Below are 25,976 nucleotides of genomic sequence, written 5' to 3' on the forward strand. Positions count from 1 at the left end.
GACAGTTTAATCATAAAGTCTAATTCCTTCTAATAAATGTATACTAAATAATTAACTAGCCTTTTTGTTTGTTTGTTTTTAGACATGTATGATTCTTCATGGAACATTAGGGGTTCTCTTGACAAAGATACTGAAATGATTTGCCATTTTCAGCTCCAGTACAATTTATAGATGAGGACACTGATGCAATTTTTTTCAGGGTTAAGGGACTTGCCTAGGATTACACAGCTACTAAATGTCTGAAGCTGCATTTGAATTCAGATGAGTCTTCCAGATTCCATACCCAGTGTTCAAGCCACTGTACCACCTGGTTGCCCATAATTAATTCGCTTATCCACTTTCTTCAGTCATCATACATACCTTGATGCTTTAAAAAAAAATATAACATATCAAGTTTTTTTTTTCCAATATAATGAAGGACTAGAGTGCTTTTTATTAATCAAATATTCCAGTTAACTGAAACATACTAAGCATGCTATATTTTGATTACTAAAAGGAATCAGAATATATTGAAACACATTTAAGAGGAAAAGGGTGCTGAACAGAATTTGATCCTTCTTTGATAATTTAGAAGGCACTTCTAAACACAATCGCAATATCTTAACCTTTATAAAATTTAACATTAAATGATATGCACAATTATTGAAATTTGCAACATTTTATTTCAAACTGTTTTCTACCAGAACAATAATACCATAAAAAGCAAATTACCACATAAAGTTGCTTCCACATGGTTCCCCAATCTCTTAAAGTTGATGTCATTTCTGTGATAACGGAGTCTTCTGTTGGAATTACCATTTCAAACTGCCTGTGATATTAAAAATATATTTTAAAAAAATACCCACAATAGTATTATCAAACACTATAGACAATAAATTTGTTTTCAATATCACGTTGGGAAAAAGAGGGCAAAGAGAGACTCCTCATCAATATTTCAATCTGCAAAGAGTTATCATTTTCTAATTACAAAGCAACATTATATTTAGAGAAAAATTCAAAACTGTCAGTCTGTTATTTAAAGACCTCTGCAACATCTAACTTCCACCAACCCTTCTATTATTGTGTAATATTGTTACTCTTAATTCAAACAAAATTACAGGCAAACTGACATATGAGTTATTTCCCAAACTCCCATTTCTGTTCCTTTTTACCACATATCCCTCCCCGCCATGTACGCTTTCCTCATCACAGTCTCAATACCAAGAAGAATCAGCTTAAATATCACCTCCACCAAAAAGATTTTTATGCATGCCTTTTTCTACACTGTTAATAATTCTTTCCCTTCACTTATTTTTTTTTACCTGCTAATCTGTATGCATATTGGGTCCCAGAATAAAATGTGAACTCCTGGAGGGCAGGTAAGGTTTGATTTTTGTCTTTGTATTCCCAGAACTTGATAAAATGCCTTATCTACACTAAATAATTAATTTTTGTTGAATGATTATTTGAGGATTCAGAATAGAAATAACTTAATTATATCTTTAATATATTTTAGTATCAAATCCCCAATATAATAATGATATTATATTTATTCTGAGGAGTTAGCATTTTTTTTAGGCCCAAATTTCCATCCTTTATATATATGTTATCTTCCATAGGGCTCTAATAGAAAAGCCCCATCTATTGAAAAATGTCATACAATAGCTTAAAAATATATATTGGTGATGAGGGACAGGGAAGAATGATTCTATCATAAGTTCTTTTGCTAAAAAGAAGAGAGAGCAAAGGGAAGATGAAGTTAACGGATTTTTATTTTTGATTGTTTGGTATGAGAGTCTCCATTTCCATTTAGTTTCAATTCCAGGAAGCAAATCCTTTCACATTTTTATGAGGTTAAAGAGTTACAAGGCTAACATTAATACTGCTTTGCAGGAACATATTATTTTTTTTCAACTCTCAAACTCTACGAATGTCTAATTCTAGGACTTAAGAAGAAAAAGATTCCACGTTTGTCAAGTTTAATTTTCTTAAGGATGACAGGTAGGGTCATCACCCAGTAGAAAAGATAGCAGCATCAATTCAAACCAAGAAGTCCTAATGAGAGATGAAATTCTTTGCCTGATACTAATAGCAGTTCCGAAGTCTCTCTCAGAAAAATCACTAAAATAACTCTAATTGGTATTTTTTTAAAAGTTTCATTAAAGGCACTTAGAAAAAGTAAAAGCACATGTTGAGAATTCTTCACCACAGGAGTCTGAGCTCTTCATTTCAGAGGGCTGCAATAATTTCTGCCTACCTCTTGACAGTTTTCCTTTTTCCAGATATAAAAAAAGTGTAAAAACTATAAAACAGGGCATCAAAATGGAAAAAGAAATACTTATAAAAATAGCAAGCCAGCATTGAGACAAATGGAATGGCTCATTGTTCCAATAAGGAACAACTTCCAAGAAGTAAACTGAAAAACAGGATATTTCAAAGAATATTATATTAAATTATTTTGTTCTTCCAGTAGTTCCCATATTTAAAATGAGCAACATTTTAAAATGAACCTAAAGAGCGAAGCTTCAGTAAACACTGAATCTTTGTAAGTAACTGGGAATCCTACTGGATCTTTTTAAAATATGATGATTTAATCACAGATAGTTTAATGTCAGAACTTTCTTACTATTTATAAACTATTCAAAATTAAGACCTTTTACATGGCCTGAATACTTGGTCATTAGAAAGAATTAAATACTAATTTCACTAAACTGAAATCTAAACTTAATAAAGGATTGGCTCAATTTAATGGGTAGTGGGCTAAGATTTTTTTTCATGCTAAATAAAATAAGCAGTTTTAAGGGAACAGCTGTATATATTGGTTAGGAGAATAAACAACTTCATACATGTATCAAACTAAAATTGTCTTATCTGGTAGACTTCACCAATGCTTAATGAACAATCTTAACTGCAAAGTCCAGGTTAATTTAGTTAAGGAAGAATAAAGGAACAGCATAGGCTTCAAATAAGCTAAATAATAAAGTTCATCCTAATATACTTGCACATATAGGACTACGAGGTAATAAGACATTTCCCTCATTTTTTTTTAATTAAAGTTGTCTCTTCTATGTGATCATTCAAAGTTACAATTGATGTAACTAGGTACAAATGGTTCTTAACTCTTTTTTAAAAATCTTACTGGGTAACATTTGTGCTGCTCTATGCCCACATTTTAATTGGATAATATTCCATTTGGGCAAAACGTAGATGGGATTCTTTAACTTCCCCAGAAGTATAATAGCTCTACTTTTCTCACATCTGGCATCCAAAGTTCATGATTCTGACTTTATCCAAAATCAGAGATATTAGTACATAGGGAGCTTGGATGTGAATTTAGTGTGACAGTGCTTGGCAAAAGCTTGCATAAAACATTTGATATTTGAGATAGACTAATGCACACTTAACTTCATTCATCTAGATTCTGAGTTCTATATTAAGTTAATCCATCAAAGACAAAAAGACCTGGACCTCATTATCTTTATCCATCATAGAAATGATTTTACTGAGTTATGATTTAATTTTATATCCTCTGCTGTTACATAGGAAAGATATGAGAATTATCTCAAAAGCAAATTAACATGCTTATTTTGCAAAAACCACAGTTTTAAGATATTGTAGAAAATGTCTTTTTTTGTGAGATTTCAAGTGAGGGGAAAAATGTTTCCAAAAAAAAAAAATTTGCAGATGAAGGTTGCTATTTCTCATCACAAAGCAAAAACATGTAACTTTCAGCTGCCAGAATGCTTAGAGTCAAATTCAATGATTAAATGACAGTCATCAACTCATCTCAGTAGCCCAGGACCATCTACAAAATCTGTTTGTTTTATACAGTTTTTCATGCTTCTGTTTCAAGTGAAGTTTATAGAGCACACCAGCCAGCTAGTCACCTCACCAAGTGCTCTTGGAAGTAGGTGGGCATAAATCATCAAAAAAGAAAAACCTACTCATTAAAATCTTATTTTTTTGCTTTCTTGTACATAAATTTATTAAACAGGGAAAGGCAGAATTTAGAGCCAGAAGAGACTGTTAGACCTCATCTTGCCCATTCCCATCATTTTATAAATAAGGAAAATTGAGGCCCAGGGAAGCAAAAAGATTTGTCCAAAAAAACTCTTCAGAAGAGAGACTACACTCAGGCCTACTGACTCCTAGGGTAGCATGCTTTGCACAACGCTATATTCTTTATCCTAAGTAGAAAGACCATTTCAGATAAGGTATTTAAAATATCCTAAAATTTAAAAATGTTTTTGTGAAGTAGACAATTGTCAAGAGTATTATTTAAGTATTACTCACATTCCATCTGAGAGAGTTATTCATCATCTTCTCTTTTTTGGAGAAGAAGATCGGAGTTGGACCTGGGACTTTATTGAAGTAGGAAGCTCTCATTGTGGCAATTACCTTATTCATGAAGATTGGAAATTCAACTACAATTTACAGTCTTATTGTTATCTGAGGGCGCTAAAAAATTAAGTGACTACAACACAATCCTAGAAGCAGTTCATATCGGAAGCAAGGCATCTTATTAGGTAGTTTCATTCCAAGGTCAATCCCCTAATGCTATCCTATCACTCATCATACTTTAGAAAGATGAGCTAGATGTGGTTTATTCATAATTGATGTTAAATATAGACAAAAACTACGTTTAGAGTCAAAATACTATAAATTCAACTAGTTCAATTGTTATTACTGCTGCTGCTATTGCTGCTAATCTACTACTACTAATAATGAAAACAATAATAATAAATGCAGGTAGGTAGAATCAGGAAGATCCGAGTTTTTAAAAAAAACTGCCTCATAAACTTACTCAATGAGAGACCTTGAACAAGTCACTTAATCTGTTTGCCTCAGTTTTTTCAGCTATGAAATAGTTATCATAACAGCAATTACTTTGTACAGTTATTACGGGGCTCAAACAAGATAATATTTGAAAATCACTGAACTTATCCACACTTTAGCATTTCAGTGGAAAATACCTAGTATCTTGCAGTGTATGTAACAACTTAAAAATACCACTTGCATAGGCAGCTGGATGGTACAATGGACAGCACAGTAGACAAGAAGTTAGGAAGACCAGAATCCCAAACAAGTCTTAGATACTTACTAGCTATGTGACATTGGACAATTCACTTAGCCACTGTCTGTCTCAGGGGATAACAAAATACCTTCCTCCCATGGTTGTTGTTAGGATTATTATCAGATAATATTTGTAAAGTGTTTTGGAAACCTTAAAGCATTGCATAAATAAAAGATATTATGATTGCTATATTTACTAATATTATTATTATTGTCATTAAGAGTTTCTTCTTTGTGCTAAATATAAAGCCTATGAAAATTCAAAATGAGATCTTGAAAACTAAAACTCATTTCTTACCCTTTGTTCTTAACACATGCATTTTTCAAATGAATGTAGCTGGAAGGAAATATTCCCTGGAAGAGAAAAACATAGTTTTAATTAATATTCCCCAAAGATTTTGCAGCCAGCTGCTTATGGTTAAAGCAGGATTGGTTTTCACAAGTCATATGCATAAAACCAATCACAAAACAACAAAGCTACTATGGACAGAAAAAAAAAAAATCTAAAAACCGCTACCATGTAATCTATATAACTAGATTCTAATCATTCCAGCTTAGTTATTCTCATTTCAAATCCTTTTAAATAACTACTGGTTCTCAAATTTAGATTCAAAAGTAAGTAAAACTAAATAAAGCCTTCAAAAGAAACACTAATATTCAGATGGATCCTCTGTATTAGAATGGAAAACTTTATAAATGTTAGATTATTTTACTGGAACATTTTTGACTTTCATCCTCCCAATTTAGCCCATTCTTTCATTAAGATGTACATTCAAACATGAGCACTAGGCATTGAGGACTATCCATATGGATATGAGTGCATGTATACATGCATACATGTTTGTATATATAATGGGATCTGGCTAATATTTGCTAACAATGCAGCATCAGTTAAGGTTTGTCCTGCCACTGCTGCTGATGACTGCCCAGAAGCGATGTCAACAGTTTTGTTTTATTGACAACAAAGAGAAAACAAATGAGAAATGTCAAAAAGAGAGAAAGAGAAGCAACATTTTTGTCCATTACATGACTGAACCTCCTAAAGGTTTTTCAAGTTGTCACCAAGTGACAAACGCAATGAAATATTCAAGCAAACAAATGCCAGTTAAATATTTTATCACTGCATTAAAAACAGAATGTAAAAATAATATGAGGAAATAGATATAAAACTCACCTCTTTCCCAATATTTGTATTTATCTCAATGTAAGACTTAAGAAAGAGAAAGATTGTAGAAAAAGACCTAATTTTTAAGAAAGTGAAAAGATAGAAATTGTCTGAATAGACTTTTTTCAAGTAACCAATTAAAAACTAACACTCAATTTGCATCTGGGTGACAAGAGATAAACGACAAATTTTAGGTGAGTAAACAGTGGGAAATGAAGTAAGATAATGTTATATCCATTATGTTCTCTTTGCCTTCAGAGTAAGCTTTAAGAAATAAAATTATTAAGTAGAATGAGAAAAAATGGGGTGGGAATATATTTAAACCAAACAAAGTATTGTGTATGTGTGTTTAAGATGAAAAATATTATATAGTTTATAGACCATTAAATGACATTTTAGGGAAAATACCAGATTACTAAAATGGACCCAAAAAAATTAGTACTGGGAGAAGGGAGAAAAATTAGATGTCTAAGAAAACTTTGTAGTAGCAAAGAGTTGCAAATAAAGTACATATCCTCCATTTCCCATTTAAGTTTTTAGCAATCTAATGTATTAGTAATTATGTTTATACATAATGAGCTTATTAAGATCCTTCAATTCAATCTGCAAGATCCACACAGGATTAACGTTTGGTCACTATCCGAAAATATAATCCAAGTTCAAAGGAGTTTTAAAAATTATTTAAATCTCCATTATTGTCATATACAGTTCCTACTAGCTCAACCACACATATAATTCAAATAAAAGTATTTTTGTTCAAAAATACTTATAACTAGAATTAGAAACAATTTTTTGTTGATTTTTTACCTTGATATTTGGGTTTTTTAAGGCAAATCCTCTGTACCAGCCTGTGGAGAAATAATTAAATATTAATAAACCAAAAGAATGAAAAGAATAATAACTTTTTTCTGTTCCTCACTAATGGGGAAATAGTCTACATGTACAAAATAGATGCAAAAAAGTATAAGGTTTAGTAAAATACAAAAGCCTAATAATCATGGATCTTAGTAACTGGTTAAGAAAAGTATATAAATAAGTGAAAATTAATTAAAATCATATTTAAAGTTTTTGTACCCATATCTCACCTGGAAATCTGGTCAAGAAAGTAGAAAGATTAAGAACTCCCCAAAGTTTTTTTTTTTTATATTGTAATAGGAAATAATAATATATATCTTCCAACTTCCCCTCAGTTTTACACTTGACAAAAATGGAACTAAAATATATAAATGAATCCAACAGAGACATCAATTGGGACAAAATCTCTTCTTGATGTAAAGGATTAGTAGTAGAAATGAAACTTGGATAGATAACATGAGGAAGGATTGGTGTCAGCACTAATCAGAACTATATTATGAATCTCTTCTATTTTATGAATGAATTAAATAATGAGGATGCAAGTCAACTTTTTTACAATCCTAGTTATAGGATGGTCTTTACACTGGCTTGAAAAGGGAGATAGCTGGTTCTGTCTCTAGCATGCTTGAGACATAGAGGTGGAGGATACTGTTCAGGATGCATCTTCAGTAGGGGCCTTGGATTGTTTTCTCAGGGGTAGATATAGATATGAACTTGGGATATTTCAGCTACATCCTTCTTGTGACTAAATGAAAACCAAGTGAAATGACCAGCCAGTTAACCTATGAGCCTAAGAAAAAGTGAAGTCCCCTGTCTCAAGTACATATTGAACCTATCCCTGAAGGCTTAATGTACTTACGTATTACCCAAGTGAATTAAATCTGGATTTTAGCAATATTCCTTGACCTATAATCAGCCAAATTCGTTTACTAAAGAGTTATGGCCAAATAATTGTTTTTGAGGATAAAAAGAATTATGTTTGCAACATAAAAATAGAGGCTATAAAAAATCAATACTGATATGTATTTAAAACAGGCTAGTATTAAGTTTCTTTGTATGAGTATTTTAAATGATTAAGATGAATATAAAAATACTTTGAAATGTTTTATTTTATAAATAGTGTCCATAATTGTTGTTAATTTTGTATTTCAAGATTTATTCCCTGACGAGTAACATGAGTAGGCAATAATGAGAAGGCAAATATTCTATCATATGTGAAACAAATATTGCCTTATTGTTTTTCCTTTATATTTTTCCATTTTCAAAACTTACTCATTTAAATATAAAAATATTTTTGTTCATAGACACTAATAAAACAAATTTACATGCTGGTATAGTGGATATGGCATTAGATATATACTCATAAGGTTCAAATTTTGCCGCAGATACTTAATTGATGTGTGATGCTGGGCAATACAGTTCATCTCCAACTCCTTATCTGCAAAAATGAGATTGCTGTACCTGATGGCTTTTAAGGTTCCATCAGCTTTAAAACTATGATCCTATGACCTAGCAAAGTAAAATGGAAGCCATAAACAAATGTATCCACAAAATATGTTTATTACATATAACTTTCCTTGAAGGGCTTTTCTGAAATATAAAATGTTGTTATTGTTTCTTTCAAAGAAAGTTTAGACTTGGAATTTCTTAGATGTGAGAAAACTCTAAGTGTAGAAGTTTAATAATGTTAAAATATGGAGAGTTTCCAGGGGCACAAAGTTGAACTAAAATCATGGTTCTGGTCATAGACTTAATATATATTAGAAATAGAACTGTAATCTAGGTCTTCCCAACTCTTACTGAATTTAATCATTTTCCTTAGCAAACATTATTTAATTCATGTAAGTATGAATCCAAGTACTAGTGAGCTATATATTACCATAATTTCCTTTATTAGAAAATTTCTTAAGGAAATTGTCTTGGGACATTAGATATAAGCTTTCCATGTGTCAGTATCATAAAATAGTATTTTTATATTTATGAACATAAATGTTTTTGGCAATTTAGATTCCTATGTACCATATAAATGAAAATAAATTGAGATCATACAGGATTAAAAAAAAAGCAGGCAATTTATGTTGTTGCTGTAAATAATTTCTTGTGTTCAGAACTGAACTATAAAGGACTTTGAAGTAGCAGGTTGGACATAGGGACTCTAACCCCATACTGGAGAGCAACTATAAATTCATATAATCTTTATATCACTGTCTTCTCATCTACATGATGAAGAGGCTACTACAAATGATATTTAAGCACTAACTTTCTAGGATACCACAAAATATCTAGTTTGATGTACTGAGTCATTCACACTATCCAGTTATCACTTCTTGACATGAACAAAAATGGAGAATACAAATGACAAATTCTAAACATCACAAATAATAAGTGATTTTTGTTTTCATTTATTTGACCTTAAACAGAAAAAAAAAAAATCTCTAAATGTCTCTCTGTGACCTACTTCAATAGAGATTATTTTTGTGTTTAAAAAAAAGTCCCCAAACTTTACAAAATGCACAATGAATGAAATGACAGTCCACATCAAACCAATATCACTTGTGACCAGCAGCATACTTACCATCACATTTCTCCAGGATCTGAACTGTGTCTCCAATTTCCAATGATAGGCCATATGGGACTGTTCCTCGAAAACTGGCAATGACTGTAAAAGATAATTTATAACTTGTCATCTAATCTTTCAGTTTGAAATAAGTCACACCATTTGTCGTTAAATGTTTATAAACCAGAGAATGAAAATGAGTTTACAAGAACTTGGATAAGAAACAACTTTGAAGACACATTTTAAATATTTGTGTTTTGTAAGGAAATTAAGTATACATAATCTGCTCTAATTTATAGACTCAATAACATGCTTTTCTAAAACACATTTCAAAAAAAAATTAATGATGTTCCCATGGACTTTATAAATCAGGATATCAATTGATATATATTTTTTTATTTCTTAAAAGACATGGATGGTCCTGATTTCTAAACAGTTTTGTGATAATACCTGTCAAGACCCAAAACGGGTCCCATGAAATAATCAGCGATTGGGTTTTGTAAAGACAAGAGAAACAACAACATTTGTCAATTGGCTGTTAAGTATAGAAGTTGGGATAGAAGAACAGAAAAAAAATAAAATAAAATTATGGCACAAAGAACACTTCTTATCGGATATTCAGAGTAAGAATGAAAGAAAATGATTTATTTTAACAGTCACAAGAAAGCAAATATAAAGATAGAAAATATGGCTAAGTACAGCAAAATAGGAGGAAAATATCCAACAGGTGCCCCAAAATGAACCTACAAATAGTCTCCATCTACTGTTATAGACAACAACCCAAATTATCTGAAGAACTATCAAGTCTAAGAGAGTCAATTTATAGGATCATAGAAGGCAGAACTTTTAACCTTATTTTACTGATTCAAAAAAGAGGCAGAGAATTAACTAAAGGTTATTTTCAGAATGGGCAAGTAGGTGCTATAATGGATGGAGGACCAGGTCTGCAGTCAGGAAAATTGGAGTTCAAATTTAGCCTCTTATACTTACTAGCTGTGTGAACTTGGGCAAATCACTTAACCCTGTTTGCCTCAGTTTCCTTATTTGTAAAATGAACTGAAAAAATGATAAACTACTTAGTATCTCTTCCAAGAAAACCCTAAATAATGTCACAAAGAGTGGAAATAATTGAACAGCAAAAACCACAGAAAAAAGAATAAGCCTGAGGCTAACTACTGGTGATAATTCCTAGTCTCTTGGCAAGACTCTTGGCCCTTTTCTATTCTAATAATTATTATCTCAGCAGGAACCAGAGCCTCTAGGTCAGATACTTTAGGGTAGACTCCAGCATGGGAACTCTTTACCTCACCAGGAGAAATTTTTTCATTTGTTTAGCTATCACCACTCCTGGTTTGGCATCAGGAAAACTCATGTTCGTGAGTTCAAATCCAGATTCCAACAATTACTAGGGTTGCAACCCTGGATAACTCACTTAATCTTTTTGTCTTAATCCACTGAAGAAGTAAATGAAAAACCAGTCCAGTATTTTTGCCAAGACAAACCTAAAAGGGGCTGACACAACCAAAATGACTGAACAATAATAATTTTCAGAGAAATTATGTGTCGTAATTTGAACACAAGTCCTATAATCTAACTCCCAGAGTTCTTTGGGCTATGCCACTCATTACCTAAGTTTTAAAAAAGATCAAAACTGACTTTTGTCATTTTATTCCAAGAGTTTGATATAAGTTAAATTAAAAAATACAAATTGTGTTTATTCTTGAAGTTGGAAAAAACACTACTCCCTTCACAATGATAAATCAGATAAATTAAGATGATACAACAACTCAAGAGAACTCTCAAGTCCATTTTATGAACGTGAATAAAATTAAGACCAAGAATCAAAACATAATACTCCAAAACTCGAGAATCAAATCAAGAGGAAACAGATCTAGCATGACTATCAACCGAAAATAATTTAGGGAAATGCTTGATTATGATGTCATGTCTTTCAGTTGTACCATAAATACCCATTATTTCCTAATATTGCTGGCTTTTTTTCCCCCGACATGTAGTCTCTCTTTTGAAGAGAAAATTCAAGACAAATTTCAACTTGAGGCAAATTATTTTATGCACAATTTTTCCCCTAAAAATTTCTCACGTATGGGACTGATATTATAGAAGCAAACATAACATTCATTCCAGATTTATTTAAAAAAAATTCTCACCTAAATTCTACTAATGAATTTAGTGATTCCTGAAAAAATCCAAGAAAGACGTTGTGATGAGGCTGAACAAGTGTAGGAAGTATAGTCTGAGAAATCAAGATCAAATTTTGGCTCTTCTATTTGTTACCTGTTAACTTTTGACAATCAATCAACCAAGAGACATTTACTAAGAACCTACAAATTGTTAGATGATGGGTAAAGAAACAAAAACTATGCAATCCTTGTCCTCAAAAGGAGTCAATATGTATTTACAAAAACACATAAAAATAAATAAAAGATTATTTGGCAGTGGGGATGAAACCAGCTGTTGGAGGTAGATAAGAGACCTCATAAAGAAGACAACACGAGCTAAAATTTGAAGGAAAATAAGGGGGATAAGAGTTAAAGGTGAGGAAAGAATGCATCCCAGAAAAAAAGATAGATTGTACAAAGACACTGAGAGGAAAAGAGAATAGTGCTATGTATGATGAAGAACTGTGAGAAACTATATTACTAACAGCAGAAGTGAAGATGAATAATGAGTAATACATGACAAGGCTGAAATGGTAGGTTGCTAGAAAATTTTGTATTTGATCCTAGAGATAATAGGGAGCTAAAAGAATTTATTTAGCAGAGTAGTGACACAGTCAGACTTGTGTTTTAGAAAAATCACTTTGGCAATTGTATGGAGAAGGAAATGGACAGAAGAAAGACTCAGCAGAGGTAGAGAGATAAATAAGGAGACTATCATACCAGTTTAAGTGACTGGCAATGAAAAAGTGAAAAGGCTGAATATTCACTAAAGTGCTGGTCACATGAGAAGATGGAGAAGAAAAAATTATAGATTAGTAACTAATTAGATATGTAGCAAGTCACTTAAACTCTCTAACTCATTTTCCTCATCTGTAAATAAAATACTAAATTACCTCTAAGGCTTCTTTCAGCTATTATAAACTTCTGAGAAAACAGGAAATAATAAACTGATGATGATGCATCATGAATCAGTTTTGTGATAGAAGGTTTGAGTTACATTCACTGACACAATCTTACATATAGGCAAAGGTCTACTCATATGTGATGGTGAATTTTTTTAAAAAGCCCCTAAAAATGCATTCATGTGAGATAACTCCTGACTGCATCTTCTTGCATATGTTACAACTTGTTATTCATTGCTGGCAGGTGCTCAAAATTCCACTTGGATGCCTGATCCCTCAGCAAAATAAAAGAAGGTGAAAACAGAATGAGAAATGAGTGTGATAGTTATAATTTACCCAAATGCATAAGACAGAGAATTCAGTGATGCAAATAACCTATTGGTCAGTGAATTCTTGAGAGCCAAGATGACTAGTAAAAATGTTAAATTGAGGTCTTTAACTGCTGGGGCACATATTTATAATGTTGTTTAGTCATTTCAGTACTGTTCTACCTTCATAGCTTATTTGGGGTTTTCTTGGCAAAGAGACTAAAATTGTCATTTCCCTCTCCAGCTCATTTTATAGATAAGAAATTGAAGCAAACAGGGTTAAGTGACATGCTCAAGTGTCTGAGGCCAGATTTGAGTCTTTCTTTTTCCAAGCCCAGTACTCTAGTCACCATACCATAATAAATATTTGTTGAACTGGAGTGAAAGTAATAAACTTCCAGAAGTTATTCAAGGTACCGGCTTTGGTGTGTCTACCTGTGAATGGCTATAGACTCTCAAAGGAACAAAGTGATGTTATTGCAACTGGATACTCAGCTTGAAGTTAGTACAAGCAGCCCTGAGATGCCAGCTTGATGATGGAAAAAGAATTATAAAGAGGTAGGTGTTCTAAGCAAAAGGTCAATAGATCTGAAGCTAAGTCTTTCCCCTAAATCATAACTGCCCATATTTTCAGGAGAAGGTAAACTCCTCAGAGAAGTAGGGTAGGGAAAGGTCAAGAAGAACTAAAGAAAAAACCAAGATAACATAAGCTCCAATAAAGGTTCAGATAATATTTCCAACAATCTATTCTTATTTCGTTTATCATTGTCTGACTGAGTCTTAGAAAAAGACTTTCTAGTAAATCTTTTTCCCAATATACAAGTATGTTGCAACAAAATAAAGCTACAAAATAAACTGAATTTTCTGCTTTATTTCATTGTGAAATGGCTATTTCCTTTTTGTGGAATAAAAACCAATTCACATTTCACAGATCTTTAAATAAGCTTCTTTTAAAGAAAGATGATCTAAGACAGGCAAAATATCAAAGGATGTTTTTCATTTTTAAGTAAATAAAATGCTTTCTTAGATAGCTATAAGATCATTAAGGAATTAAGTCAAATATGATTAGGAGTAATTAAGAGAAAATGAAATAATTAAAGAATTTTTCAATGTTCATGGTTGGGTCATGCTATTATAATAAAAATGACAATATAATCAAAATTAATTTGCAGTTTTAGTGCCATTGAAATTGTATGATAAGAAAAGATACATTGGTATTGTGGTGAATTCAAAGGAAGACAACTGGTATCTTCCCAATGGTTGGGGAGGAGGAGAGGAGGGAAAGGAAATGAGGAGAGTAGGAAATCAAGGAAGGCATCAAGCATTTTGAGTAAACTCCACTGGGTGAAATTATTTGATGTTGTGGACAAGAGTTGCCCAAGATTTGGAGTCAGTGATTTTTGTGATCTATATCACTGGATAACATTTCCAAATCAAGATTAAAGATTCCTTCGAATGTTAATCTGTTATATAATATGATGATGCTAATTAGCCTTGTCATCAGAAAACAATTATTTTTTACTTATTTTAATTTTCATTATTTTTATATGGGTTATACATTGAAAGCTAATTTGTTAACTCATATGTGTTATTTAAAATACATTCTCAGTTTTGCAAGGGTCAATGTTGAAAAATTATCCATGCATATGGGTTTGTAAATAACAAGCTTTAATACATAAAAAATAAAACACATTCTACCAGTGAAACAATTCATTTGTTTTGTCATCGATCATACCATATAGTGCTTCTATTCAATGCCCATCTTGGTTAATAATGTAACTCTGAGCAAGTGAGACTTTTCTAGAAATTCTTGAATAGACCTTTGGACATATTTCATGGCTTAATGGATCTGTTTTATTATGTCAAAGTTAACTTCAAAAAACATGGTTTTCTTTTCCTTAATAGAAATGTTTCCTTGACATTTGCTCCTATATCTCACTAAAATTTAGGATATCTAAGGTAAAAAGGGGAATTAAGTGAGTAGACATTTTTTTTATGGTGTTACAAGACAAGGGTTAAGTAATAGAGAAAGTGCAATGGATAGAGAGTCAGTCCAAGAGACAGAAAGATTTGGTTTTGGGTCCCTCCTCTGACACATAATGACTACACGAACTTAAACAAGTCAATTAGCCTCTCAATGGCTTTAAATTATAGGAAGGATGCCAAGTTGCACTGGTAGATAGAATTTCCTCACCAGAAAGTATCCTTTACTGCTAAAATCCCTTACCTACCCTACTGCACAAGGGTTGAAAAGGTAGAAAAAAGGAATAGATTTAAGGAAATGTGTATTCTGTCAGGATGAAGCAAAAACAAAATTTACCCTGCGTTATCTGTAATCAATAGAAGCTAGAGGAGAAAGGGGGAGAAACAGTATGCATCAAATATTCTGGAGTAGAAGAAAGCTATTACTTAGAAAGTACTAAGGAGTGTGTATGACTGAAGGAGAAATATATGGTGTCCTTTCTGATAGCTGTCAAGAGATCCAGGGGATATGTATGAGGAGAGGAAGGAAGAACCATCAGCTTGGAATTGGAAAGGGATAACCAGTCAACAATAGCTGTTCTATGCCACAAGGTGCACAAGGCAGTCATTCTTAATAGGAGACACTTCTATGAGAGAGGGAGAATGGTGCAATGGAAAGGGAACTTCACTTGGTTGAGTTCATCCTTCAGATTCATTATTTATTAAAAGTCTAATTTCATTATTATTCATTTTCAATAAGTGTCTACTATATGTCAAGCACTGTGCTAAGTACTAGGGATACAAAGACAAAATAAAATAAACGATGCCCCTCTGAGGGATGGAGATGGGGCAACATAGACACATCGTAGATACATCTCAGGCAAGTCATCTGACCTCTCTGAACTTCAGTTTCTTCAACTGTAAAATGTGTTACCACTTGCTCTCAAAAGAAGTTATGAGCATCAAGGAAGAATAACATAAAACAAGCTGTATTCTAAAGCATTAATCAGTGATGGTGTCATCTGAAGAAATGAAAAAAATATGAAATTAATTGTTACCTTTGACCATATTAATAACATGTCCTGATGCACTAAGTTGCTTTAGAAAGGCTTGATAACAATGACAATAAAAAGAAAGGCAAGTAGGAAAACAAAATCGGTATCCTATTCGATCATGATTAAAATGCTAAACCAAACTTTGTAATTCTGATGTACATGACCTGATCAAGGAGAAACAACTTTTTTTTTATTTGTGGTAGATCCTAGTCTCTTGTCATCTAATAACAATGCTGTTCTCTTTCCAATGTAAAATAATATAATATATACTGTTTCTGTGTTTTTTGATAAATAACAAAGGTTCTTTTCACACTGTGTACATGAGAAATTCATTTTTTGTTCCTCCTCTCTACCTTTTAAAAATTTAATTAAAAAACAAATAATTTACAATGCAGAATTATAATTACACATATTTCTCAGAATTTAGGTGAGCTAAGTAGCCAGGTAAAAGAAAAAAAGAATGCAGGAAAACTCAGGTAACAAGATCACTGTCATTTTTTAAAAACACTACATTATGCTTCTACTTTCAGTTATTTGCACTCGTGCTCTCAATGTCTTTCTTTCTCATATGAAATTACTTTATATGTACTCATATGTACTTATTTGTATATATCTCCTCTGTCAAGTACAACACCTAGCACAGATTGACATTTAATCAGTGTTTAATTAATTAAATATTAATAAAATATTTAATAAAATTCTATCCCTCTGATTCTCACCTCTCTATCCTTTTCCCTTTATCTCTTCTTCTTTTCTCCTGTGCATGACCTCACACTATAACTCTTTAATCAATTGTTAGAAGCACTATATATCTAGTAAGGAAGAAAAGAAGGGGAAATAGGAAGGGTTTGGGGGGAAGGAGTTCTAATTGGCATTTTCCACTTGGAATGATATACATGATCAAATGAAAGTTTTTGAATTCTCCTTTGCTCCAGTTAAGTATGGTTCTATTCAAAGTCATGGATTAACTAGAGTTCACAAGGTTCCTTCTGGTCCTAAAATGCTTTTAGAAAAAAGGTGATTCTTTACTGTATCATTTTCCGACAGTTTACAGCTATTACTTGAAAATATTTTGCTTTTCTATATTCTGAGGAAAAAAAGAAGGTGCTGCAGTGATTATAGACTTTGCCATCACTTCGGACTTGAGTGGCATTCTTGTGGATTTGAAATTAACTGAAGACATTCATTTAAAAAAGAAAGAAAGAAAGTGGGGAAGGAAGGAATGGAGGGAGAAAGAGACAAAGACAATGAGAGAAAGAAAGAGAAACTTGTGAGAGACAATGAAAGAGAGAGAGAGAAAAAGAGAAAAACAGACAGAAAGACAAAAAAAAACGGAAGGAAGGAAGGAAGAAAGAAAGAAAGAGAAAAAAAAGAAAGAAAAGGAAGGAAGTATGGATGCTCTTCTTGGTCACTATATGTTCAGACATTTCTATCTGGTGTCATTGTCTCCCTGCTGTGCCCACAAGCTGTGCAAACTGCCCAGCTACCAGAAATGTAAGCCACTGTATTTTACTAAAAAGGGAAGTGGGGGTGGGGAGTAGATCTGGAAATGAGCTCAATGCTATATTCTACATTCACCACATCAAACTTCTGCCAGCCTTCCAACTCTGTCACCAACTCTACAATAAAAGTGCAGCGTGCTGACTAAAGCAATTCTCTCCCCAAATCAACTATACCTCTGTCTCAAGGGTAAAGTCAATGCTATTAGCTCTGGAGAATGAGATGCCTTAAAGTGGGACAAGGATGAAGAAGGTTCAAGGAAAAATTGCTACTGAGTGGTAGTCACGTGTAGACCCAGTGAGCTTTTTCAGACAATTCCTGACATGTAGTCTAACTACTTATTTCTTCATTACATTTCCATGCACAGATAATAGAAAGACAATCAGAATAATCTTTTAACTCAATTTTCTTTATCTCCTTGGCAAAGGAGAAATAAACATATAATGAAAATAATAAGATATAGCACAGTATAAAGTATAGAAAGCCACCCTCAGAGTCCAAGAGGCTTGGATTCAAGTCCTACTTGCCTCTAACACAACTGGCTGGATAGCCCTACATAAGTCAATTAATCTCTCCTTGTCCCAAATAACTCTATAGATCCACATAATACAAAGCAAGCTGCTGGTCAGTCTGCAATCCTGAGATTTTAGGTCTAGTTCAAAAGACAAAAGGCAAACCTCATACTTACAGAATATTTTAAGATTTACCTAGTACTTAACTCACAAGATAAGTAGATTAAATTAAGCCAATCACAAGGGAACATTCTCTATTATATGTGGAAGCATTTAGACACAATCCTATGTGACTGAGAAAGTTTGTTTTATAAACTAAGGAATTCACCAAGATCTAACACTTTAGAGCTTCAACATTTGATTTCCAAGTCAAAATTTAAGAGACAACACTTTATTGCCATATGAAGAGTGGTCTCATTAAAAACAGAAACCAAGAAATAAACCATATACTGATTATTCTATCAATGTTAATGGTTTAAAAGAAAACTAAAACACAGCTATGTTCCTGTCAAATATCCACCAAAGAAAAGTTTCTGAAAATAGGCAAAATGATTGCTCAGAACCTCAAGTGCCCCAATATTCTCTCACACTAGAGGGAAAAAGATCTTAGTCTTTCTCTTAATAGATTCTCAAAGGAACTAGACAGATTATATACTTGGATGCTGAGTAAAAATATATGGGGACATGGAAATTAGGAAGCTCAATCTCAACCTAATAAGCAAGGTTCCTTTTCCACAGTGATGAGTGATATCAACAAGGAGATCATTTCTCTGCTTTGCTTTGGAAATGACAATTAAAAAGTGAAAAATGGAGTGGGGGAAAAAAGGAGGAATAAGTACATCCATTAGAGAAAAAAAGGACAATATCAGTTCTACTTTTTCCCAATAAAACAACATCATACTTGACACAGAACATATTGAAGGTGATGGGAGAAATAAAATGCAGAGTGTTTCTCCTAAAATTCTATATTAAAGATTTGAAGAAAAGAACATTGATTTCTTTAAATTTCAAGTAGTCATCCTAATATTATATTTTCATATGAAAATATAAAATTCCATTATGCCATTCACAGATTAAGTTGTCTACCATTAATGTTATTTGAATGTGGATTGAAACTATGATGCAAAAGGATTGCTTTTCATTCAAGTGAAAGAAAACAGGTACCAAAAGATGTGATATCATCAACCAAACCACTTGACAGGCAAATGAAAAGCCACTTTCAAATTCACAAACAGCTAAAGAAATTAATTTAAAATAGCTTTCAGTCAATATTCCTATGAGTCTGATTTAGTCCCACTAAAAACTTTTAGGGAAAAGGATTGAATAATGATCAAAATAAAGAATTTTTGGAAAATGGTGAGAATATGTACAAATTTCAAGTTTTCTTTACTAGATAGTATATCACAGGAAAAAATAGCAATAATATTTCAATTCATGATTCACAGCAGACAGAAGCATTTTTATGATTTTTTTGCTAGGTCTGCATAATTTTATTTGTGCAGAAGTTTGACCCAGGAAAGTCACATATTTATCCCTCTAGATTTACACTGTTTTCTGCATTGATGAACTGTGTCTTTTTTTTCTGTCCTGAGCTAAGCTAAGAATAATAATAACTATATCTGTGAAGGTTTTCTGGAGGCAGCCTTAGTTTCAGTTACAATCAATAATTACTCCAAAATGCAGCCAGCTGGTAAAAATGCAAATGTTTATTTCTCCTTCCAAAATAGCCCGGTTAGTTGAGGCCTAACTCTCTGCTTGGTTCCAAGAGATCTTGCAGCTTTGTCCTTGGCTTCTTCCTCTGATTTCTTCAGCCTCCAGCCAGCACCAAGTTGGAAGATGCAATGAATCTCTTGCCTCAAAGATAGGGCTTGTGGGTTCCAAGAGCTCTCTCCGACCCCAAGTAAAACTCTCTTAAGCTCCCAGAGTTTCTAGTAACTCCTCAAGTAACTAACTCCAAGCTCCAAGAGCTCCCTGAATATATGGGATCTCCCAAAGGTTAACTCCACCTTCTGGAGGGAGAGGGATTCTGGGTTATCTCCCAGAGTGTTCTCTGGCCCTAAGTGAGGTGTGAATTTGGTTATCTCATTCTAAACCCTGACTCTCCCAAATGTGTGAACTCCATTGAGTACTTAGATTATTTATTAGCTCTCTAAAGGTGTGAACACAAGCATTGTTTCTATCAGTTCCACTTAGTACCTTGTTTCAAGTTCTGGCCCAAAATATCTCTTTCTAAGATCAAATCAACTACAATGGCTTAACAGTTTGTAAAGATTCCAACAGATATTTATATAACACTACTTTATAAAAAACTTTAGATAACAATATCTATCACATAAGCCTCATAACAAGTCTCCAAGATAGATATTAGGAGAATTATTTCCATTTTACAAGATAAGAAATCATCAGCACAGAAAGTTAAACTATTGATTGTTTACCCCTCCACAGTATCACAACCAGCAATTCAAGCAACCATAGGTCACTTGATAGTGGCAATATAGGGACAGATATGAGAACAAGAGATACTAAGGGGGCACTGGAGTAAAGCCACAGCAGAGGACTATGATATAATTCTATTAGGAAGCATAAATTGTGCTCCCACAGATGTCAACTACTGACATGTCTATCAGCTTGGCCAAGTTAATATTCTCAAGATCAGAGACAGGAATACCATCTAAGCTTTTCAACACCACCACCATCCCCTGAGGCTTTTTAGGTTTAGCTCAGATATGGTATATGTAGTTTAGGACCGAAAATCAAGAAGACCTAAATTTAAATTCTTTGGCAAAGGTTTGCTAGTTGTGTCACTCTGGGCAAGTAATTTAATTTCTGGCTGCTTCTATTTCCTCATCTCTTAAGTGAGGTTAATAATAGCACTTACCTCCCAGGACTGTTGTGATGACAAAAATGAGATAGTATTTATAAAGTATTCTGTAAAACATAACATGCTATACAAATAACTTACTACTATTATTATGATGTGATATATATCAAGATTGTTTTTCAACTCTAGTACTCTATCTACAATATTTCACTTCTTCTGATAGTTTAAATATTCAAAGTAGCAGAGTAAGTACTACTGGTTGAATTAATACTCTTAATAGGCCTGATCATCAGTGTTCAGAGGAAAGGATCTACTACAATTACAAAGATAGTAATAAGATATATGACTTTAGTGGGAGAAGATAGGGGAAGGGGGGGAACTGCTTTAATTAGGAAAATCAACATCTGGAATAGTCAGTTTTTGCAGTACTGCTGATGATATGCTCTTGAAAGTTTTTGGTAAGCTTGTCATTGGATATCATTTTCTTGCTGACTGCTCTGATCCTTGTTGTTTATCCTTCGTTCTGGAAGATGACCATGACATCAGGGATGTTATGCCGTGGATAAGATTTAAGGGAAGGAGAGCTGTGCAAAGTCATCAGCCTCACTTTTTCCTCTGGAACCATTTGGATCCAATGGCAAGATATAAATCAACTGGAGATAATCCTAGATGCAGAGAGAGACCTCGACTTTTTAAGCAAAGGGTTTTAACAGGTCTCATTTTGAATGAGATGATGCCCAATCAGTGATTAAGGCTAGGCAAGAAATGAAGTAAAGAACAGTCTATTTTTCCTAGTCAAAAAAAAAAAAAAATAAAATAAATATTAATCTGGGAAAGGAAGACTCTCAGGGTATCTGGTCAAAAGAGAAATAAATTGCTATCTACTTTTACTCTAATCTGGTTGGTCAATTAATGAAAGAGTCTTAGCCTGTCAAGCCCAAGATTTCTTGAAATGTTTCAGCCTTTATTCCGACCTACAGAAGTTGTTATTTATCTTTCGTTTTCAAAGAGGACCAAGAAATCAGGGAGATGACATGCAAGTAAATTGGATTTAAATAATGGAGGGCTGTGTGAAGTTATCAGCCTCACTTTCTCCTCCAGAGCTCACAGAACAGTCTCACTGGAGAGAAGCTTCAAACAAAAAAAAAAAAAAAAAAAAAAAAAAAAAAAAAAAAAAAAAAAAAAAAAAAAAAAAAGAAGAAGAAGAAGAAATCAAAAACTGTCTGCCCATTTCAGTGGTCAAATAATTCAGCATACTGGCAGTATGAAACCTGCTTATACCAATCCTTCGAATTGTTGTTTCTTTTAAAGTGCTGCCTATGCTTTTAGAGTCCATTCTCATCTTTCAGTCTTCCTACATACACATTTTTGAGTTCCCATTTCTGCTTCTTGCCATTAGGCTCTTACTTTTTCCAATTCTTTTCTTTTTTTAATTAGAATTCGTAGCCTCTCAATCTACCTACTAGAGTTTTCCCATATTCGCCAATGTAAAATAACTTTGAAATTTAGCTAGCATGAGTTAACAGAGGTTTCCAGATTTAGAACACAAAGTGGGAGCAGCTAGGTGGCTCAGTGGATAAAGCCCCAGCCCTGAAGTCAGGAGCACCTGAATTCGAATCTGTCCTCAGACACTTAACATGTCCTAGCTGTGTGACCCTGGGCAAGTCACTTAACCCCAATTGCTTCATTAAAAAAAACAACAACAATAAAAAGAGAATTTAGAGGCCTTCAAGTCCAATCTCCTTCATTTTATAAATGAGGAAACTCGGATCATAAAAAGGTTAAGGAATTTGTTCAGAGTTACAGAGCTAGTAAGAATGTGAAGTGGAATTTGAGGTAGAGTTTCCCAACTCGGAGTTCTAAGCTATCTCCAACATCAACAATAACTAGAAGCCTTACTATGTCCCAGGAGCTGGGTTAAGTGCTAGGGATTCAAAGAAATTCCTGCTTTTAGAGGCTTACATACTCTAATGAGGAAGACAACATGCAAATACCTATTAGCATACAATGAGGCAGCTAGTTGGAAAAGTCATGAAGACTCATCTTCCTGAGTTCAAAACTTGTGTCAGACATTTACTAGCTGTGTGACCCTGGAAAAGTCACTTAACCTCGTTTGCTTCAGGTCTTCATTTATAAAATGAGCTGGAGAAGGAAACGGCAAACCACTGCAGTATATTTGCCAAGAAAATCCCAAATGGGGTCAAACACAATGGCAACAATTTCAACAGTAATAAAATTAGTATTCAAGACATATACAAAATTGATAAAAGGTAACCAAAGAGGGAAAGTATGAGCAATGTTGGATAATAGGAAAGGGCTCCTGCAAAGGACAGGATCTAAACTGAGTCTTCACAGATGACAAAGGAGCTTCTAGGTCAAGATGAAGTAAGTGAGCAATTTACATTGCTTAAACACGTGGCATAAAACTACCCTATCAAACAAGAACATCACATTTTCCCTTATATTTTAATGGCATTAATCAAAACTCCCTAATTTTACTTAAGGTAAGTTCTTATTTGGCTATCTACCAACAATTGTAAATTGTAAACAATTTTAAAAAATACACAGCAAAAAACAGTTCTATGAAACCACAGGACAGCTAGAAATCGTTGTTTTGTTTTGTTTTTTTTCATATTTCTCCCATCTTTTTGTTTTCATTGAAAAATCAATGATAGGAAACCTATGAACTTCTCTTGACTTCATCAGTGTTCTCAAGAAACTCATTATCCTGCAAGATGATATCAACCCTGAAACTCAAACCTCCTCAATTCTCCTGGCTTTGGTAGTTCCTACCTCCCTCTAATAGGAAATGGAAAAGGGCAGTCGGTAGTGAGCTGCTCCCTAGATCCTCCATTTAGGGAGAGGACTAAGAGCAACCATCTCATTATTTCCCACTTTCTTCAATCCCCTAGACCCCATGTCACTAACATATATCCTTTATTCTTTCCAGGGGGATAAAGTCCAGAAAGTCCCTTTCATTCCACATGCTTATGCCTGATTTATCAATTTTGCTCCATGTGCAAATATTCCAAGGTCTCTACTCTAGGTCTACCTGTTAATATAATTCTTCTCTTACATCCATCAAATTTATTCTTCATTGGATACCATTTTCCAAATATGTACCATTAAACAAGAGATAAGATTTCTAGTTCAGCCCTTGATCTCCTTTGTTTAGACTGAAAGTTCTTTTTCTTCAATCATGTTTTCAGTGTACACCTGTAACTGTCACACGTACAGTCATGTGACAGAGAAATGAAAAAAGTTCTTTCAAGGTATTTTCTCAACATTATTATCTCACCTGGGATACCATACTTCAACATCAGCAGAATATATGCTGAGCTATTTTAACTGCGGTCAAGAAACTAATTGCATTTCCTTTGAAAATGGGGTAGGACCAGATGGGGTAGGCTGAAGGGGTGAGGGGAACAGAAGAGGAGGAAAAACTAAAAATATTTCTCCTCAGCTTCATATAAAGGTCTAGAACAAAGAAATAGAAACATACCACAGAGGTCAAAGTAACTAATTCAATTTATAAATAAACTGCCACAAAAACCTCACCAGTCTATATTTTATTGCAGAAAGGTACTACATAACATACATAGTGAAAATAAATTTAGATTTGGAAGAGCTGATTTCATGTTCTAACTCTGCAACTCATTCATTATGTGTAATATCTGCTGGGGCTTTTGGCTTTCTAGCTCATTTTAAGGTCTATGATTCTATTTCTATTTACAAGCATTAATATTTCTATCCCATTACAGAAAATACATCTATGAGGTGAGGCTAATGACAATATTAATCATGGTCCTGTTGTCAATTATAATCATTCGTTGTTTCAACAACTTTTTTCTTTTATCCTCACTGCAACTGTTAGTGACCGTTCATAAATACACAGAATGGGCATTTTCATACTTCTAGCATTTCATGATAGGAAAAAGTCGTGCTTAATTTTATTTTATTTTTTTACATATTAGCACTTGTAATATGGTTGTGGGCAAACAGAATACCACAGACACCAAAGCTAAAGGCTAATGGAAAAAAAAGCAACAAAATAGACAAAGCTGGTGTTGAGAAAGCACCAACTTGTCACCAACCAATATAGTAGAATATAGGTCAGAAACAGAACATTTTATAACCTGAAATAACAGTGAGCTGCTGATACAGCAAGAGCTAGGGAAATGATAAATTGTTTAATGAATTGCTTTACAGACATCATACAAAGGTATTAAGGAACTTGGACAACTGGGAAAGAAGTTGGTAAAAGAACATGAGTTTTGGTGTGATAAGTATCAAAGACCCAAAGAGTGAGATCTGGGAAAATTGGGGGCCTGGATTCATCTTTGCTATTTATGGGCCCAACAATTCCTCCTACTGTTCCCTAAGATTCCCTACTTATCCTGGAAGCCTCAACTTTAAACTTGATCCAAAGTATAGCTCTAGGACTATTCCCTATAATAGTTGTTCTTTCCTCAATGCCCAGAGCCTATGAGAGATAGTCTGGTACAGTCTGAAAAGAGCATTCCATTGGAGTCATAGCCCTGGAGTCTCAATCCTGGAACCACCATCGACTGTCCCTGCATACTCTTGGACAAGTTACAATATCTCTGGGTCTTAGTTTCTTATCAAACTAACACAGGGCATAGAATTAGATGATCTCTAAGTCCCCTTTCTAGCTATAAATATAAAATGGCAGCTGGACATTCTCAAAAGTCACAAAATGATTAAGCTAGAAGAAGCTTTAAGGAACCACCAAGTTTATGAGCTGCCATTCTTATTTCACATATGAGACGTTTCTAAACCAAATATTTTCAACTGAACAATGGATTAGGAGTGCATTCTGTTTTGTTTTTACAAACTTCTCTCTTGCCCATCCTTTCAATAACTGAAAAGGTAACAGAAGAAACAACACTTTTGAAATTTTGTAATGAAACTCCTAAGAATTCTAATTTCAAATCAGGGAAATGGAACAGAAATTAAAGTCACCAACTCAGCATCTATCAATTACAAATGAGCTTCTAAATTCTTTTGCAGAGTTTTAGAGGACAATAAATCCCTCTATGATCACCCTCATGTCCCTTTTGTCTTCCAATTTTAAAGATAAATCAAT

At 33.4% G+C, this 25,976-nt stretch overlaps 1 protein-coding gene across 7 annotated transcripts in view; it reads right to left on the reverse strand.

Annotated features, from left to right (window-relative positions):
• Positions 1-25,976, reverse strand: part of DOCK4 (dedicator of cytokinesis 4) — a 500,144-nt gene that overhangs the window by 286,750 nt on the left and 187,418 nt on the right. For all 7 annotated transcript variants that reach the window (XM_031938825.1, XM_031938828.1, XM_031938827.1 and 4 more), the window contains exons 2-5: positions 9,648-9,731; positions 7,025-7,065; positions 5,351-5,406; positions 712-808 (exon numbers count right to left, since the gene is read on the reverse strand). In XM_031938825.1, coding sequence (XP_031794685.1) covers positions 712-808; positions 5,351-5,406; positions 7,025-7,065; positions 9,648-9,731 — 278 coding nt within the window. The remainder of the gene's footprint in view (positions 1-711; positions 809-5,350; positions 5,407-7,024; positions 7,066-9,647; positions 9,732-25,976) is intronic.

The sequence above is a fragment of the Sarcophilus harrisii genome, chromosome 5 (assembly GCF_902635505.1).
Source record: "Sarcophilus harrisii chromosome 5, mSarHar1.11, whole genome shotgun sequence".
In the NCBI taxonomy this organism is placed as follows: domain Eukaryota; kingdom Metazoa; phylum Chordata; class Mammalia; order Dasyuromorphia; family Dasyuridae; genus Sarcophilus; species Sarcophilus harrisii.